At 37.2% G+C, this 19,791-nt stretch overlaps 1 protein-coding gene across 3 annotated transcripts; it reads left to right on the top strand.

Moving 5' to 3' along the window:
- The first annotated feature begins 783 nt into the window (after window positions 1-783).
- LOC147863733 (uncharacterized) lies at window positions 784-18,120 on the top strand. Of its 3 annotated transcripts, none has more exons than XM_087319437.1 (21): window positions 784-1,305; window positions 3,353-3,415; window positions 3,500-3,831; window positions 4,374-4,443; window positions 4,532-4,609; window positions 4,703-4,762; window positions 4,843-4,923; window positions 5,059-5,169; window positions 14,741-14,767; window positions 15,035-15,154; window positions 15,244-15,353; window positions 15,442-15,590; window positions 16,025-16,140; window positions 16,228-16,270; window positions 16,342-16,433; window positions 16,628-16,676; window positions 17,082-17,149; window positions 17,229-17,354; window positions 17,504-17,589; window positions 17,806-17,851; window positions 17,939-18,120. In XM_087319437.1, the coding sequence occupies exons 1-21, from the start codon at window positions 802-804 to the stop codon at window positions 17,978-17,980; spliced, it is 2,373 nt and encodes a 790-aa protein (XP_087175563.1). In that variant the 5' UTR covers window positions 784-801; the 3' UTR covers window positions 17,981-18,120. The 3 variants fall into 3 exon arrangements, with proteins under 3 accessions (XP_087175563.1, XP_087175562.1, XP_087175564.1); XM_087319436.1 differs by having other exon boundaries at window positions 17,079-17,149; window positions 17,939-18,119; XM_087319438.1 differs by lacking the exons at window positions 16,628-16,676; window positions 17,504-17,589; window positions 17,806-17,851; window positions 17,939-18,120 and having other exon boundaries at window positions 17,079-17,149; window positions 17,229-17,357.
- Window positions 18,121-19,791: the final 1,671 nt, after the last annotated feature.

Below are 19,791 nucleotides of genomic sequence, written 5' to 3'. Positions count from 1 at the left end.
ATAGTTAAGCTTATGATTCTCTTGATACGGACACCGCCCAATTCTCGACATAGACAGGCAGAAGCAACTGAAGGGAGAACCGTCATTAGGCCATTCCAAAGGTGCCGTAGCCAAATATCATTAATCCACTGACCGGCACAAACATTAAGAAAGTGGGAAGGTTGACGGAAACAATTAACGGATGAATAATTATCAAGTTAATGAAGGATTAACGAATGGATTAGGTAGGCGAGGAAGGATCCTGGATTAGGAGAGTGAATAAAGTGAACTGATTATGAGGAAATGGCAATTGTTTTATTTTTGCTTGACCAAACCAAAACGCAAAAAAGCAAAAGAACGCCTTTTCGCACGCGTTCTAAAATTCAATTCAATTCTTCTTCTTACTTCTTACTTCTTCCTCGTCTTCTTCTTCTTCTTCTTCTTCTACGCTTCGGACACTCAGGAAGCGACGGGAAGTGGCGACCATTTCTCTGCTTTTTCTAGGGTTTCTCCACTCCTCCCCGTCTATTATTTGCTCCCTTGTCTGTGCTTCTCCTTCGAATCCCTGTTTCTGTTTCTGCTTCTGCTTCAATCAAATCACTCATTCATTAAGCAGATTTCTTCTGCCTTACATATTCAATCCATTCGTTCCTCTCTTCGTCGTTCTTCCGCCTACATCTTCATTCGTTCGTTCGTTCGTTCGTTCGTTCATCGTCATCCTTATCCATCGTTCTTCGTTCTTAGTTCTTCATCTCCATATCCATCTTCGTCCTTCTCCTCCGAAACTCCTTCATTTTTGATTGAAGGAAGCTGCTTCAGCTCATGTCACATCAGCTAGCCGCATCAGATTATAGTCCTAATTTCCATAGAAATGGCCCTCCTCCACCTCCTCTTTCGACCTACGACCCAAGAAGAACAGATCATTTCAGCTATGGCGGAAAAAATGAAGGATTAAACCATACGACAAACAATCATCATAATCATCATCATCATCTTCCTCTTAACCAAACAACACCTATAAATACCTCACCCACCACTTCTTCATTCTACAACAATACGAGATCTTCTATGCAACTTCATCAGTACCATCATCTTCGAAGTAATAATGTTGCTGCCTTACCATCATCGTCATCATCAGAAGATTCTACTCTTCTTCAGAAATCCTCTGCTTTATCTGATGCTCTTGCAGATCTGGAGATGGCGAGGTCTAATGGTAGACCTAGACACACCATTCCTCCTTCTCCTCCCGACAGAGAAGTTGTTGTTCAGGCCATTGAAGTTGCTTCTTCTGTCCTCAGAGATCAAGCTTCGGCTTTGAGAGATCAGGTGCGTTATTATATCATTCATCTTGGTAAAAGAAGCATATCACTTTTTCTGTTTAATGCTACACATTTCGATAAAGAATTTTTTTCATGAGTACTGCATGCTTACATAAATCTACGAGGATTCCTTCTTTTCTCTGCTATCTCTCGATATAATCTAGAAGGAGTTGTTTTCTTCTTAATGCTGTCTTTTGATAGAATTAGCTCAAGTAAGGTCCTCTTCTACCATTCTCAGGCTAGGGGAATTCTTTCTATTTACTGATCTATTCAACATAGCAAGAACAGATAGGTCTTTACCATTGATGTGTTAGATGGTTTCTTCTTGTTCTTCTTAATGATACCATTTACATGATTACATCAAGTAGGCTTTCTATCATATTTTTTCTTGATCTCACTACTGTTTTCTATCAATATAATTAATTTGAGAAAAATGCGACTTTTTCTATGAGAAACAATATTTCCATTATCCAGGAAAGCCTTTTATCATTACCTTGATATAGGATTTGAGAGAATTTTTCGTTTTCTGCAAGCAAAAATCTTTCTATCAGTCAAGAACTCTGTATCTTGGTAGATGTTCAAAAAAGAATGTGGCTTTTTTTCTTAGGAAAGACACTTTCATTCTTAAGAATGACCTCTTGTCGTATTATCTTGCTCAAAGAAATTCTCTCTTTTTAGTGCATTGCTTTCCTAGGCAAGACTGTTCCATTAGGCAAGGAGGTACACTTATCATATTATTTTGCTAGAAGGGATTTTCTTTTTTAAGTGTATTTCTTTGAAACAATTAGAGCAGGTTGGGGTTGGTCTGAATGAATGTTTGGGAACAAAGGTGCCCTTGATTTTGAGAGTAAAGATCCCTTCATTAGGTTGATGTGAACAGGAGGGAAAGAAACCCTAACTCTCTTGGGAGGAAGGAAAAACCAACCAAGAAGTCTATCATGCCACCTTGGATCCTCTCGGCTCCCTCGACTAATGATGAGGAAGGCAATTTTCATAAGCCAGAGAGAATCATAACTTTTCCAATTCAAAAACTGAGGCTAAACATGATTTCTATTATCATAGCAAAAATCCTCATAGCTGAGACTTTAATCAATCATTCACATTGCCCTGGAAAAGGCGATTATTTATTAAAATAACAAAGAGAAAGAGATGCGAGGAAAGACATCAAACTTTCCCTGTAACTATCCTTTCGATGCTATCCTCCTCCACAATGGTTATATGATACAATACTTCTTTGAGGCATATTTGAGATTGGATGTCATTTGTGCATTCAGTTTTTGTATTATCTTCAGAATTAGGCTGCTTGATTACTGGGCTGGATTCAAACCAAATGAGACTGTGATGCCATTTTACTAACAACCATCAAGTTTAATTTCATGGTACACATAATTGAAGAACAGAAGTATGATAATAGTTGGCGTTTACTAGACACTAGGACGAAAACTAGATTCACAAAAGATTCACATGGGGAGGTGTGGTGATTTGCATTGGAAGACAATAACTTAATCACTCTACGTCATACTACATAATCTACTGTATCTAGTTAATATTCCTCCATACGGCAGGATTTGTAAGGCACTGGATTTAATGATGGTATTGTTTTCTAAAATATCACCAGTATTTATTTTCAAACACTAACCATAGTTATGTGTTAAGCTTAGTGGTTATATTCAGTGATTAAGTGTGAAATGACTAAGTCAAAAAGGAATCATGGCCATGCCAGAAATTTTCCTGTATGGCTGATAATGTTCATCTGGTGTCATTGACTCACCTCAATAATTTGAGAGAATATCTATCTCCAGTATTCGGACTATACAATATGACTTAATTATATGTATCTACGAGAGGTATTTCATTAATGCTGCCTGAAGAACTTTGTTCCAACTTCCATACGTGTCTGATATTGTTAGTTTGATCTATCTTTAAGTTTCTTGACTTATGTATTCATTAGATTTCAGACACATTTTTATATTCTGAATTTATCTATATTTCTAAACCATGAAACATCATGAAACATGTTTGGTGAAGCTGAGAGTTTTTATTCTTCTGATTAGATATCAGAGAATGAAAAATTAAGATCTGCCCTGATGGTCACTGAACAGGAATTGCAGAATCATGTAAGTATAATTTTTTGTGCTTCACATTATTAGATTCTGTTTTTGGATCAGCATCCAGTAACTTTTATTGGCCATTGCTTAAAGAAAATTGCTCAAGCACATAAACCAAGACAAATTGGAAATGTCCCCAAGGATGATGTACTATTACGTCCTTCTACTCCTGAAAGGAGTGGCTTAGTACAAGGTTCTAATCCCATTCCAGGAGATCCTTTAACAGTGAATGGTTATTCTGGTGATCCTTTAAGCTCCTTGATTGTCCATCCGGATACTCGATTATTTTTAGATGGTAATTATCATTATCCTCCAAATGGACTACAAGGCCATCAATATGGGCATTACGTTGGCATCAATGGATTTGTAAATTATAGGAATCAGCAAAATGGTGGTCTCTCTCAGTCATCTTCACCAACTGCCAGGTTAGTCTGCAGGGGTTGTTAATTAAATTTTTTAATTGTGGGAACCATAATAATAGTCCAGTAACACTCAGGTGTTTCCAATGAAAGGTAGACCGAATAATACAAAATGTATACTGTAAATTTTGCTAATTGAAAATCAAACAGTCATGTCTTTAGCCAGATTATGTGCAATGTCTCCAAAGAGATTCCTGGATAGAGGAGAACGATAGAATGATATTAGAGGTATAAAAAAGTATATTTTGTGCTAGGGTTTGGAGTATAGAACTCACATGCTGTTTTCACTTGTAAAATGGTGTTTTGGATGAGGGAAATAGAACCCAATTTTCTGTTTTGAAATGTAAAATGATGAATGAAGTCAAGAAGTTCGAAGTCTTTTTTGTGTTATCCTGTTATAATTACAGAGGAAGCTATACTTATTTCTTTGATATCTTTTGTAATTAGAATGTCTTGTAATGTGATATGCTAATTATTGGCTGTCCATTCCTGAATTCCAATTGAATTATTTTGTTAACTCACCTGTTATTACTGATGTAATTAATTAGGGCCAGCAGAGAAGGAGAATTTGATTCAAGAATGCAACCAGGGGCTCATGGAAACCTGCGGAATTGGCAGGTATTATCAGAAAGCTACCATTTAATATATTTTTATGACCTCTTCAGAACCTTACATGAGAAAACTAATTCCTAATTTCATTTTATAGGAACTTATCCCGAGCACCCTTAAACATCAGGAGGAGATTAAACAATTAAAAAGACAACTGACAGATGCTATGTCAAAAGTATTGCATGAAGATCATAACTTTCTTTCATCTGTAAGTTTCATCATTTGTGATTCGGACTGCCCAATGAAATTCTCTGTGTCTCGTCTACAGGAAATCGAATTAGTGCATGAAAACCAATTTTTGCAAAGAAGGATTCATGAACTGAGACAGGTCTGTTACTAACTTTAGAATCTTTGTCTCTTTGTCTAACAAATTATTCACCAGATTTCTTATCACCTTTTCCTCTTCAGACTATTGAGAAATATCAGGAAGAACTTATAGAAAAACCAGCACTTGTGGAGGAGAATGCAAGGCTAAAATCTGAAATTTGGGTAATTTCTTGCCAGGCTGGAAATATTATATTATTTCTGTTTCAGGATATTTCTCAGCTTTAAATTATTATTGTCCAAGATTGGCACATCTGGCTTTCTCATGATTCACTAAACTTCCTCCTTTCTATGTTCAAGAGTGCAAATCAGGACATTCGTTCACACATGTCTTCACTTATGACTTTGCTTGTGGACTATAATTTGCAACCTGAGACTGAAGATCCATATTCAATCGTCAATGGTATAAAGGTGTGTGATCTGTCTCTGCAGTAAATCTGCAATATTTCAACTATAGATACCATTCTCGTTATCAACTGTAGAACTCTTGTGAGTGTTGATATCTAATACATGTTCCTGATGTGCATTACTTAACCTTCTGCAAATTTTATTATTTGTACATTTCCCCACTAGCATAAGGAAATAAAAAAGGAACATGTAGCATACACACAGTCCTACATATACTTAGAAATAGCATTCATACATAAGAATAAAATTTCTTCTACCAAAGACGTGGGGATTGTTTTAGCCCATAAAGACTGTGTCAAAGTTTACAAACTAAATGCTCTTTTCCTGGAATCGGGAACCCTTCAGGCTGCAATGTATAAAGTTCCTCATCTAGGCTACCATGAAGGAAAACCGTCTTTACATCCATTTGATACAGCTCCAAATCCAATAAGGCTGAAATAGCAAAAACCTCCTGAAAATCAATTCCTTGTATTTGTTTGTACCCTTTGGCTACTAAATGAGCCTTATACTTGGGTTTACCTTCTAGAGTCTTTACCTTTTAGACCCACTTGTTGGGTATAGCCCTTTTACCTTTGGGTAGCTCCACAAGCTCCCATGTGTTATTCTCATGGAGTGCTTTGATCTCCTCTTGCATGGCGAGCTCCTTGTTGGAGGGTGGCAGCTCCAGACCTGCACTCTCTTTCATCTTTATTATTTATCTTCTACATTCTCTCTTTTCCTAGATTCTTCTCTCTCTAGAATCTACAACTCTTTAAATGCTTTCTCTCTCTAGAATTTGCAACGCATTAAATGCCTTCTCTCTCTTCCACCTTTTCCAAGATATTCCCTCTTATTCCTAGTTTATTGTACCTGTGCCTCTTTTGTAAAGAGATTATTTTTGCTGCTCCTTGCAAAGAAGCTCTACTCTTTGGCTGTGTCTATTTTTTGTTCTAACAACTGTTCCTCTGCTTCTATTAACAGCTTTTCTCACATGGTATTAGAGCAGTGAGGTCTCCATAGCCTCAGCCTGATTTTTTTGCCAAAGAGCACACAAACCTATCTTCTTTTTATCCAACCTCCCATCCTTAAGAGGAGTTTTTTCTTTTCTTTGCAGCCTCCCTCCCAAACCTATAGAGGAGGTTCTCTTAGCAGCCACTCTCCCAACCTACAGAGAAGGTTTTTTTTTCTTCCCCCTCATCTAAGCCTCACCTAGCATCTAGGGAGGTGTAGAAAGACCTTGAGCATCTACTTACAGCTGCTGCAAATTGTCTAGTTGTAGCTCAAGAGGAGGTTATCCATGGCCTCACATGCCACCATTGTTTCATCCACAGTACGTAAAATTCATGTTCGTCTAGCATAACATTCGTTTTCTTACGTTGGAAAACGAATGTGAATGTTATTCAAACATTCTTGTGTTTTTTTATTTGTTTTTTCTCCCCTTTTTTAAAGATTTTTTTTGTTTATTTTGTTTATTAGGTTTTTTTACCTCATAATAAATAGTTAATCCAAAAGTATGGTATTTACCATTCTTCGAGGGTGTTTACCATACTCGAATGATTGAACTATTCGCAAATGCGAATGCACGTATGGTACGTATGGTTCATACTATGGTTTTATCAACCATTCCCCAACTCCCCAAAGAGTCAACCTATACCAAAATCAAACGCGGCCCACTCAGCCAAAGAAACTATTTTCCTTGTCATTGAGGAGCATTCTTCACATTTGGATGGACCACCTACCTAAACCATTGATGAGTGGTTAGTAGACAGTGGTGCCACTGCACACATGCCTTATGACAAATCCATTTTGCATGATGTGAAGCCTAGCTCCTCCCAAATCTCCATATGAGATGCCTCAAGTATGGAGGCTTCGTGTGTGGGTAATGTGTTTCTTAACACTTCGTCAAATGACGAACCTGCCGTTCTTCAAGGTGTGCTACATGGGCCTTGCATATTTGCCAACTTACTTTCGGTCTACAAGAAGATCCCATGTTGTCTCATGCTAGGTTCAATCATCTCAATTATGATTCTCTTAAAAAGCTCTCCTCTTCACAGCTAGTTGAGGGTCTTCCTATTTTCAAAACTCCCAATACCCATGTGTTGCTTGTCTTCATGGCAAGCAACATCGAGAGCCTTTCCTCTTCACAACTAGTTGAGGGTCTTCCTATTTTCAAAACTCCCAATACCCATGTGTTGCTTGTCTTCATGGCAAGAAACATTGAGAGCCTTTCCCTCATGAAGCCACTCACCGTGTAATATCTATCTTGGAGTTGGTGCACATGGATCTTTGTGGTCCCATTAAAACCACTACTCATGGTGGTGCACACCACTTCATGCTTATCATTGATGATTTCTCTTGTAAGGTTTGGGTTTATTTTCTTGTAGAGAAATCTCAAGCCTTCACGAAATTTCAAGAATGGGTAGCTCTTGTCGCGAAACATCAAAGAAAGTTCGAAAGTTTAGGTCCAACAATGGTGGAGAGTTTATCTTGCACGCTTTCCATCGTTTTTGCTCTCAATGAGGCATTGCTTGCCAATTTTCTACAACCAACATTCCTCAACAAAATAGTGTTGTGGAGAGCTGGATGACTCTAGGCTTTCACCTGAGTTCAGGGTTGAATCCCAGCTGCTCCGAAATCTCCTATTTTAGACGAAGATGTCTCACCTTCAATCCCCCCATCTCCTCCTACTCAACCTCTAACTTCGCCAACAATTCAAACTCCTTCCTCAACTCCAATCGTTTCCCCTCCCTCTACACACCCACTTCCACCACTTCCCAAGTGGCTTCAAGCCACCATTTGTGATTCCCATCTCTCCGATTTTGAACTTCATGAGTGTACATCTGGTTCTCCGACCAACATGAAAAGAAAGAAAGAAATTTTAACGTCTTTTAAGAGTCCAAAACGGCCTATAAGAAAGAAAAGAACACGAAGGTCACAACGGCCTCGTCACTCATGCAACTTTGCCTTACTGTGCACTGTTGTGCAATCACAAGAACCCACAACAACAAAAGAGGCCATTGTTCTTCCGAAGTGGAAAGCAGCAATGGAAGTTGAACTTAATTCCATTGAGCGGAATCATACATGGGAGCTGGTCCCTCGGCCTCAACATTGGCAAGTTGTTGGATTGAAATGGATTTTCATGACCAAGTACCATGTTGATGGTACTTTGGAAAAGCATAAGGCATGTCTAGTTGCAAAACGCTACTCACAAGTTGAAGGAGTAGATTACGAGGAAACTTTTGCTCCAACAACAAGGTACACCTCTATTCGATGTGCGCTTGCACTTGCTGCTCACAACAAATGGCCCATCTTTCAAATGGATGTCAAGTCAACCTTCCTTAATGATGACTTGATAGAGGAGGTTTATGTTGAACAACCTCCAAGTTTCGAGATTTCAGAGTAGGAAAACATGGTCTACAGGTTACACAAAGCCTTGTATGGCTTAAAGCAAGCTCCCAAAGCTTGGCATGACAAAATTGATACCTTCTCTCTCTCTCTCTATCTTGGGTTTCAGCACTGTTATGCTGACAACAATCTCTACGTTTGTTTCGAAGATAATTTGCTATGCTTGATCATATTATATGTTGATGACCTTTTAATTACAGGGTCCCTTCTAAAATCGAGGAGCTCCGCGCTGACCTCAAAACAACATTCGAAATGACTGATTTATAGGACTTCTCCATTATTTCATAGGTATGGAGGTCTATCAATCACATGGTGGTATCTTCCTTAGCCAACATAGGTATCTCAGGCAGCTCCTTAAGACCTATAACATGTCAAATTGCAGACCACTCTCTTGTCCAATGAATCCAAACTCAAAGCTATCTCGTGAAGACAATTCTCCCATATTTGAAGATATCATAAAATATAGAGGGTTAATTGGGTCTCTTCTTCACTTAACTTACACCAAGCCTGATTTGTACTAGTGTGAGTATTCTTAGCCAATTCTCAAGTCCTCTAAGACAAAGTCATTGGCAAGCAACTATTCGAGTTCTTAGGTATTTGGCCAATACACTTGATTATGGTCTCTCTTTTAGAGGCGGCATTGAGCTTGTTGGCTACTCGGACATTGATTGGGCAAGTGATATGGATTCTAGAAGGTCCACATTTGGCTATTGTTTTATGTTAGGTTCAAGCTTGATTTCTTGGAAATCAAAGAAGCAAAACTCAGTTTCTACTTCATCGACGGAAACCGAATATCGAGCCTACTTGGATACTTTCTATGAGATGCTATGGTTAATGCAATTGTTTTGTGACATTGGTGTTTTGCAAGACTCTCCTATTGCACTTTTCACTAACCAAAGTGCCCATGCCGTGGCACATAGCTCAACATTTCATGGTAGAACAAAACATATTGAAGTGCACTACCATTTTGTTCGTGAATTAGTGAAATCACAAGTCATCAACTTGACATATTGTCCTACTCAAGAAAATGTGGCTGATTTATTTACTAAGCCGTTCTGGAGTTGAGAGAGCTGAGAGGAGGTGTTGGAGGGTGATAGCTCTAGACTTGCGCTCTCTTTCATCTTTATTATTTATCTTCTACATTCTCTCTTCCTAGATTCTTCTCTCTCTAGAATCTGCAACGCTTTAAATGCCTTCTCTCTCTTCCACCTTTTCCAAGATATTCTCTCTTATTCCTAGTTTATTGTACTGTTTTGGTAGTACAAGAGTCACTTAACTACCAAACAACCATTTCACCCATGTTCCCCAATTTTGTATAAATAGGCTATACCAACCTCTTTTGTAAAGAGATTATTTTTGCTACTCCTTGCAAAGAAGCTCTACTCTTTGGCCGTGCCTCTACTCTTTGCAACCATTTTTGCTACTGCTGTCTAACAGCCTTCTCACAGCTTTACTGTGTCTATTTTTTGTTCTAACAACTGTTCCTCTGCTGCTATTAACAGCTTTTCTCACACTCCCACTTGTTAAAATGCTCACATTTCCTAGCCTCTTTAAGAGTGAGAGGCTCCCCTTCATTTGTTATGAGAATTTGATGAAGAGATGGGTCATCCCTTTGGGTTGGATGTCTCAGCTGTGTTGATCTCCTAACCCAGTGATCTACATTATCTGGAATTGGTTCTAGATCTAATGGAATATCTTCTTGCTGTAGTTCTGCAGTTATTTCTTTATTTGTAGGTGGCTGTATTTTATCTTCATCTTCAGGGTTTAAAATTTCTTTGTTGTTGTCCATCTTCTTCTGGAAATAGAACTGGTTTGTAGATCTCTACTTGTTCATCTTCACCCGGAGATGTTATTCTTGAGCCAGTGGTTGGCTGTTGCTGAAATTTCACTCTTTTGTTTTTATTCTAATGAAGTACAATTTCTTTTGAGCAACTTTGCTTCATTGAATACAACATCATGATTTCTGATTACCTTTCGGAGATGAAGTAACCAAATTCAATAACCCATCTCACCTTCCGCGCCATATCCTAGAAAGACGCCTTTGATGGATTTTGCATCCAGCTTGTTTCATAGCTATTGTCTAACGTGCACGAAAGCTTCACAATCGAAAATGCATATGATCATATGAGGCTGATTTGCCAGACCAAATCTCCTCCGGTATGCCACCTTTGAATGAATTGTGTGGGGATAGATTAATACTGTGCACTGCAATTTGTAAAGCCTCTCACCAAAATGCATTAGGGAGATTGACTGTGGACAGCATACATCAAACCCTTTCACATAGAGTATGAAGCTGTAAGCTCTTTCTTGATTCCTTTTTTTGCACAAAAATTTGTAAATCAGCTGCATTGTCTATCCTCAAGACAGTTTAGTTTAAAGCTTGTTTGAGTAGTGATAAAGGCATGAAAGTTTCTGAAAACAGCGAACACTTCAATCTTATCCTTTAGCAAATTGTTACCCGGTGGGACAATTGTGACAAGGTGTGAAACGAATCAAAGGGAACCAGGCATTAGCACCCGAACAAAGGAAGCCGAATATTAAGGAAGAATGGTGGGAAGGCACCGAGCATAGAGGACTGTATATATATCGAGTATTTGAGAACGGAAAGGGAGAGACGAAGGTTAGGAATAGAGAGATAGAGAGTGTGTGCTCAGCCGATAGTAACCGATAGAGGAGTAATCGACGGTGTAACACAAATATGCCCAACACTTTCTAGAGTAATCATCAATGAAAGTACAAAATGTAAGGAGCCTCCTAAGGATTTAGTAGGCATAGTACATAAATCAGAGTGTATGAGCTCAAGTGGTGTTGTTTTCCTTGAAGAACCAATGTTATAAGAACATTTTACTTGTTTTCCATGAAGGCAATCATTGCAAAAATCAAGCTTATTACCTTTGGTCACTAGCTTTTGAGAAGGGAGTAGAATGTCCAAGCCCGTTTGGCTCATTTGACCTAATGTTTTGTGCCACAATTCGACTCCATTTTCTGCATCTGTAATTGCAATAAATTGAACAGTAAGAGGCAATACAATATACCCCTCTTGCTTCCTTGGGCAATTAGTCTTGTTCCACGTACAATCTTCCAGGTTCCACCTGTGAAGATTGTAGAATAGCCTTGTAAGTTAAGCTGTTCCACAGACAACAAGCTCTTCTTAATCCTGGGAACATACCAAACTTGGTCTAGTGTTAGTTGTTGACCATTCCTTCAATGTTGCAGGTATGGTTATTTCCAAGGTGAACCTTCCAAAGTTGCCTGCAGAAAATGAGAGAAAGCACTCCTTGTGCAATGAAAAGAGGCACCAGAGTCAATTATCCAAGTCTGCATGACAGAATCTTGTACGGCTAATAATGCATTTACTATAGCTGTATCAGTAATTTTGATGTCTGCAGCACACAATATGTCCTCTGTGTCAAGAATCTCTTTAATGATGATTCTAGGGGCTATATTCACCTTCTCCCTCTCTTTTCCTTTTTTATTGTCCAAATCATGTGTCTTTTCTGATGTATCTTTTTTATTCTTCTTCGTTCTTTCAAGCTCTTGTTTATAAAATCTACAATCAGGCTTTTTGCCCTTTACGATCACACTGAAAGCAAGTGATTTCTTTCCCGTTGCTTTTGCTTCTGGACCTTTGCATTGACACATTCTTTGTTACAGCTCTCCCTCTTGTTATGTTGGCAGAACTAGAAGACTCCCCACTTGCTTTTCGATGAATTTCTTCTTTGAGGATTGCTCCGATAACGCCATCAAATGTAAGGCTTGCACTACTTGAGAGTGAGACAACAAGCGCCTCGTTTCAGGCAACATCATGAGTAAAAAGATAGCCTTCAGTTTGTTATCAAAGATCTGTAAACCTACATCTTGAAGTTGATTGAGTAGACCATTAAATGTGGAAATGTGTTCAGCTGCAGACTTTGCATCTTCAAGTTGTGCAGTAATGAGCCTTCTCATTAGGTGAACTTGATTCACTGCAGTGGTTGACTCGTACATAGTCTTCAGTTTGCCCCATAACTCATGACCACTAGTCAGCCCTTACGATTGAGCAGTTTCCAAGTCGCATCATCCATGCCAGCTGATTTGTTTTCCTCCAATGCTTTTGCACATCCTTTGTAAGAAAAGTGTGCTTTCCATTCTAACCTTCCATAAGTCGAATCCAGTGCCATCAAATTTCCTGAATTCTACACCAACATTGGCTGATGTATTTTCTGTGGTGAAAGAAGGATTACAGAACGAACATGAAAAACAAAACTCCCACTTATGCAATGTGGAGACTAAACAATGGAGATCTTGAGAGGATTCAACCTCGCTCTGATACCAGTTCTAAGGAAGTAGAAAATAGAATGACAGCTTTCTGAAATATCTGAAGTAACAATCGGCAACGGTTTGGTTCGAGATGGTCAAAACCGAACTGGTTTTAAACCGAACCGTTTAAAATTTTAGAAACCTGAACTGAACCGGGTGAAACCATTGAACCGAACCATTAATTTTTTTTTCAAACCGTTAAGCCATTAAACCAGTAAAACCACGGTTTTGTGGTTCGGTTTCGGTTTTCAGCTTAGGTCAAAATTTAAATTTAAAAACTTAGAAATTTCATTATTTAAATTTTCAAAATTTTAAAGATTTTCCTAAAATGTGAGAATAAGGCATGAAAATGAAAAGATGGTTTAAAAACAAATTTTTTATTTTTTTAAAATTAAAAAAAAATACAAAAAATAAAAAACCATTTAAACCGCGATTTCTAAATGTTGAGACCGAACCGAACCGTTAAAAAAACCCGAACCGAAGTGTTTAAACCATTCGATTTTTATGAAGGCAGAGATATAAAAACTAAAAATGATTATGGGGTCTAACACATAGGAGGGATTAAAGAAATAGAAGCAGTTCTGCAAAACAAGAGCCTACTACTTAAGAAAGAATATACAAGGTAGGAGTGTGCACACACACACATATATGTATGCTATCCAAGATACCTAGAATATGCTTTTAGAAGAAGAGCTTTAAATATTGATGTGACAGCTAAGTTATGGTCTCATAAATACTTATTTAATGCTGAGTGGAATCTTGTACAAGGATCCCATTCAAACTACAAAAAATATTCTTTTAGAAGTTGTAGTACAGCTCTAAAAACGAGACTGTATAACTTTAACAAGAATTAGAATGTAGTAAATAATTTAAACTCGTTTTCTAGTTTAGTTAGAGAAACCTAAAGAGCCTTTAATCCCAACACTGAATGCAAAATGAGAGATCTCCACTTTAAATGCAGAACAACCCAACATAGATCTAACTTCAAGTACAATTGCAGCTACAATTATACTTGATATTTGGGAACTTTACCCAGTGAGGCTGTAATGCCCTAGTTCACATCTGGACACTCCTGCTGAAGTGATCGAGACGTACCTCCACACTGATACACACGATAAGACATGAAAATAGAAATTGGGGGTTAGCTGAATATATAGAAGAGATAGAAAATATGTGATCTATGTTGCTTCAACGTACCAAACATAGAAGAACATATCATTTTAGAATGCCTTGCGAATGAGGACATTGGTCATGATTTTCAAGAAAGCCTACAAGGATGTAACCATTGCCAATGACTCTAGGAGTGTCTTTGCTCCTCTACCTGACCACATAACCAAAGTCATGGAAAATCCAAAGAGTGAAAGTAGGAAACAACTTTAGTTTTTCATGTCAGCATTATTAGTCCCATGGGTCATGTTGACCATCGCGGACATTAACATATCATCATCTTTCTCAAGTTACTCTTCTCTATTAATTTGTCTTCGTTGGTGATAATTTCGTTTTTACTGTAGTCTCTACTATTATGATGTGCATCATGCAATTATTCTGCTGACTGTGGCACAGAGGTAAACAATTCCCCGATCATCATTTGGCTTTACTTTCTTTAGTAACACATTGTAACTTTTGTACACCTACTCCAACAATGTTTCCCCTACGACTGCAGTCTGTTCCTGCTATCTTTTGGGAGGGGTTTACCTGTGTCACTGACTTGGACATTACATTTGAGATTGTACATAGGTGGTCGTGAGACATATTTTATTACTCACATGGATGGCATTGATATGTTTTATTCCTTTAATATAAGTGCTGTTGTAATTTGAAGTAATCTTATCTTTAACTATTGAGGTTCTATATAGTGATGTGATAACTACATGTTACTTTTTGCATGCAGATGCTAGTGCAGCATCTTCGTGAAGAGGTACTTCAATTTACAAGGCTTATTTTTTATTTCCTTAACTATGAGTTCACATTAAACACTTTTCCTATTTATTAATAAATTAGCTATCTTATTCTACCTCACCACATATTTTTTTAAGTTTTAGTGACCTAGTCTGTAACACTTGAAAATTAACTGACTGACTACATCTGCTGAGAGGCAATTTTTGCTTTTAGAAATCTGTGACCGAAGTTTAAAATGCAGCTGCCTGTAATGTTGCTAATGTAATGTTGCTAATTGGTCATGTAGGGAAGGCGGGATTCTATACCTCCCAGCCAACTATGGGACAATTCCCATGCATATAAATCAGCCCAGCAAGCTCCTTCACCTTCACGAATCCATCCACGGTTACAAACACCTCGATCTCCAGTAAGAACAGTGCAATTTCCTGTTAGAAACGAGGGTTCAAGTCGCCATATATGTCACCTTAACTAATAAGAAATCTTGAATCATAACAGGGACCTCATGGGCTGGATATGGTGCCAATGTATAGGCAAACTGAGAGACCATATTCACCCAGTTCCCCCCTCATTCAGTCTCCTAATTACTTCACCGAAAATGTTAGGAGGTATACACCTTATTGTAAGCTTCATTTCGCACTGTTTCTGTCGCTGATGATAATCAACTGATATTATTCCATTTGAAATTCTATGCAGGCCAGACGAATCTCATAACTTTCATGTTTTTCACACCAGAAATGATCCTCAAATCAATTCATATGAGGATTCAAATCCAATTCGTGGAGGACAAGTTCATGACACAGAGCCACATTTACCTACTCTTCATGAAGAGAGTTCTTCTGATGGTATACTTTAGAAAATTGATCTCTCCCATGCTTTAAATTCTAGAACAGGGGTTTAATTATCGTCAAAAAAAAATAAAAAATCCTTTGAAAGGTCAGAATGAACATGGAGATTACTCTGAGCTATCCTTTTCTGTTTAGGTAATGGCTTGCCTAGTTCTTTTGCTAATTTTTTATTATCAAGTGTTGGTCCAGAATATGTTTGTTCTGCTGCTGATTCAGACAGTCATATCAAACATAGGGTTCCTATCTGTCTTGATGTATTGAAATAGATTATTTGAAATAATGGTTTTTAATACTGAAAATCTGATCATTGCTATGTTTTCCGTTGGCTTTGAGGTTTTGTCGATGATCATGCGAAACTGTATTCTTAATGTTGACAGAGACAGAAAGATGAATTCATCACTTGTGTTACAAGAGTAATTTTTTTATTACAGAATCAGACCCTTTACCAGGTATTGAAGGTTTGCACATAACTGAGGAAGCAGTCCTTGGAAACAAAATTAGGGCAGTTGGTAATTCTATCAATGGTACTAAGTTGTGTCACTTTCAGGTAGAAAATGTATGATTAATTTTAATTTGATAGCGAAGTAGAATGTTGAATCATTGATTGCTATTTTTCATTGGTCTTTCTAAACAGTGGGTGCGGCACAACAAAGATCGGAATTATCTCCATATTGCAGGTGTTATTTAACCTCTTTAATTAAAGGTGGTTTTCCTATCTAATATTTAAACAGACTTTTTGTTTTTACAGGTGCTGCACAACCGGAGTATACTATTACTGCTGATGATATAGATACACGTCTGTCTTTGGAGTGCACTCCGATGGATGATAGAAACAGGAAAGTAAGGAAACTATCATTGCTATAAACAAAATGAAATTGAAATGCATAAGAATTGGTACATTCAATGATTATATTGATAACCGCACTATAAATGATTACAACACCAGTACAAGAACGATAAAAGTTCATCGCATGTATCGTATTTGGTCAATTTGTTTCAAATCAACAAATAACTTTCCATAACTTCCTTGGCAGGGAAATATGATTTCGGTCTTTGTCAACAATGGAAATTTCATAACTTTACGTAAGCATATGTTTTATTTCATACACACTTTACTTTCATGTAATAAATCCCTATTTCTGAGATATGATTAACTTTGTTGGCTCATTAAAAACTGCATGTGTATAAGGTATGGACAATAAGGTGCCTTAGACAATAATATTACTTGTAAGAATACTTAGTTATTCTTAGCTCTATTGCTCATCTGAATAACGTGTGAAGAATAAGCTGCTTTGTCATTGGAAAGGTATCGTCATGCCCGTACATTTTCATAAAGTTTTCATTAAAACAGGATTATGCTTGTACCTAGCCATTTCAGCATCTTTTAGTTTATTTTTCTGCAGCTAACTGAATACTTACAAAACTGAATACCATTTTATCCATGTTCTTGAAATATAATATTGGGATTTGCAATGTTTATTTCAGAAGATGGCATTAAGGATCAGTTATCTGAGTATCTTGATTTTGGGCAAGCGATTTTCTCTGTGAAACTGGGGGTCAGTCTGCTACACACTACTATTCATCCTTTTTTTTATAATGTTTTCGTTTATAAAGAATTTATCTCATTATCTGTAGGTTGAAAGTTCTCAAGACAGTCCATTTGAGCCCGCTACCTTGATATTGAGACGATCTGGTTATGAGCTGAAAAAGTTAAATGGAAAGAAAGCTGTGTCAAATGAAAGATATGCATCAGAATCACCTGTAATACACTTATTTTGGATCTCAATTCATAAGGGCAATATATATGTCTGCTAATACATGGAGACTCCTGTGACATTGTCAAGTGTAGTGTTTTATCATGCCCAGTAAAATTGTGCATTCATTACTGTCCTTTCTGCAATATCTTGCAGGTTGAGATTAAAGTTGTAAAGGATTGTCAATGTGCGATCATAAATAGTGGTGGCATCATCCAACTGCTAGATTGTGAAGAAAATCGGTGCGTTCAATAGGGCTTTCTTACCTTTCATCATTAATCAATAATTAAATAGAGCAGTTTAGCTTGGTATTTTGAATTTCACATTGTTCTGGTTTGATGAGTCGCATCATATGATGACTTTCTTTGGTCTGTGTAGAAGGCCAGTCTTAGCTTCATATCTGTGAGGTTTCATTAGTTTCTGGTGATGTTAATGCTAATTGAGATTATATGACACAGAACCCGAGATTTACTGGTTTTGACCATGCGGGCATTTGTCAAAGCGGTAAGATGGTAAATGCATTTCTGACATCTTTCCTGCAGATAAACTGAATCTGATGTGTTTTACACGGTTACATGAATTATAATGCAGGCTATTGATCGAAAGAGAACCAAAAAGGTTTTCTGGAAGTAAAGATGTGAAGTTTAATTTTTCCATCAGTGGTCTTTGGCACATAATGGACAGGGTTCTTCTATGTGCCTGTACTGTAGTTTTACCAACTTATGTACAGTTTTCTTTGTACAGAATGTGTATGATTATTTTGTTATTTCGGGATCCCTACAATGATCATCATAGTCATTGAATAACTGATATTATTATTATTATTCTTTAAACAATTAGTTGTTATACTCAGTTTTCACTTTCAATCCTTTTGAATGCGAAGGTGTTTGAGTTAAGTACCTTCTGTCTATCTTTTATTCATATAAATTTGACAGCTTACTCCAGAATTCAGAGGCTTTGCTTGATGAATATCTTGTTCTTGGTTGTGTGGTGCTATTTCAAGTTTCGGCTACCATGCTATTAATGGTTATTGCTTGGTATTAACAAACAAGATGTTTACTCAATACCCAGAGAAGCGTAACTGGCAAAGACTTCCAAGCACTTGAAAGGTAACCTTGTAAGTGGCATGATAGTGTAGGATGGTGAGATTGAGAACATTTCTTATCAGGCTGATGTCATTCCTTTTGTCCATAAAATTGTATGAAAATGTCCCTTTTGTGAACATGATATGGCAAGATATTGTATTATTAGGTTCAGCTATTGGCTAATGCTTTCCTAACATTATATGCACAGCAAACCATTGAGCATAAAGTACGAAGTCTTTGCTTTGGATATATGCAGCATCATTTTCTAGTGTTTGAATATGATATAGCTGGGTATGGTGTTAATAGATTCAGATATTGGCCAAATGCTGCATCTTCCTCATGCTTTTATTGCTATAAGTGACTCACAATGTGTGCAGGAAACCTTAGAGCATAAATTAATATTTGATCTCATGAATTAATAAACCGTACCTTTGCTTTTGGCATAAGCCTCACTACTTCTCTAGTGCTGGAACAAACTTGTGTGATACAACATTGTATTTCAAAAATTACCTGTGAATGTGTTATGGAGTAGTTTTAACATTATGGGTAGCAGTAGTTTATAGGTATGTAAAGATGGCTCTTTCTAATCAACAGGTATGTATGTAAATTGAAATGTACAAATATTAAAAATATACTCTGATAGTCCAAACTATCAATTGACAGTATGCTGTTTTGAACCACCAATGTTAGAGCATCGGATATTCATCATTATTTGTATTCCTAGACACAGTATTCTGGCATACCAATACATTGTTCTCATTTCTAATCAAAATGTTTGTCATATATTCTCCATGTTATTGACGTATTGTGAAAATGTCGGTGAGACGATTGTAGTGCTACGTTGTTGCTATCTCTTTTATATGAAATCACTTTGCATGCCTGCAGATAGGTTGAGTGGTTTTGTTTTGGTTTTCAAATTCAAATTTAAATCTTATTTCTCAGTTTTGCAAGTAAAGCTCACAGCATCAAACTCAAATTTGTACTATTGTTCATCATAAACACAATATGAAAGTACAAACTTTGTTATGCAGGCTTCCATTCAAAGTGCTGAATCAAATATTAAGATTCTGTTTTACAAGAGATTACACGTTCTAGAATGGATGCTGATGGTTTTGTGAATACATATAATTAAAGTCAAAAACAAAATACAGTCAAGTATTCTGCATATTAATATCATCCATTAAAAGTAACCATTTAAGGTCAGAAGCTTCCATGGATGGGAAAGGATGATTCGCCAAAAATTTATTCAGAATCAAAACTCGCTGCAGAGCTTTCTGGTTTTGTATAAGGTTTTGGAAGCTTTGAACATTATTTCTTCGTTGCATCTTCTCGAGTATCATCTTTCGCCTGCAGGAACGA

Source organism: Azolla caroliniana, unplaced genomic scaffold (genome assembly GCF_043228905.1).
Source record: "Azolla caroliniana isolate FFs.n. ecotype wild unplaced genomic scaffold, voAzoCaro1.0.p SCAF_5, whole genome shotgun sequence".
NCBI lineage: Eukaryota > Viridiplantae > Streptophyta > Polypodiopsida > Salviniales > Salviniaceae > Azolla > Azolla caroliniana.
The sequence above is the reverse complement of the archived record's forward strand: the minus strand, read 5'-3'. Positions and strand labels throughout refer to the sequence as shown.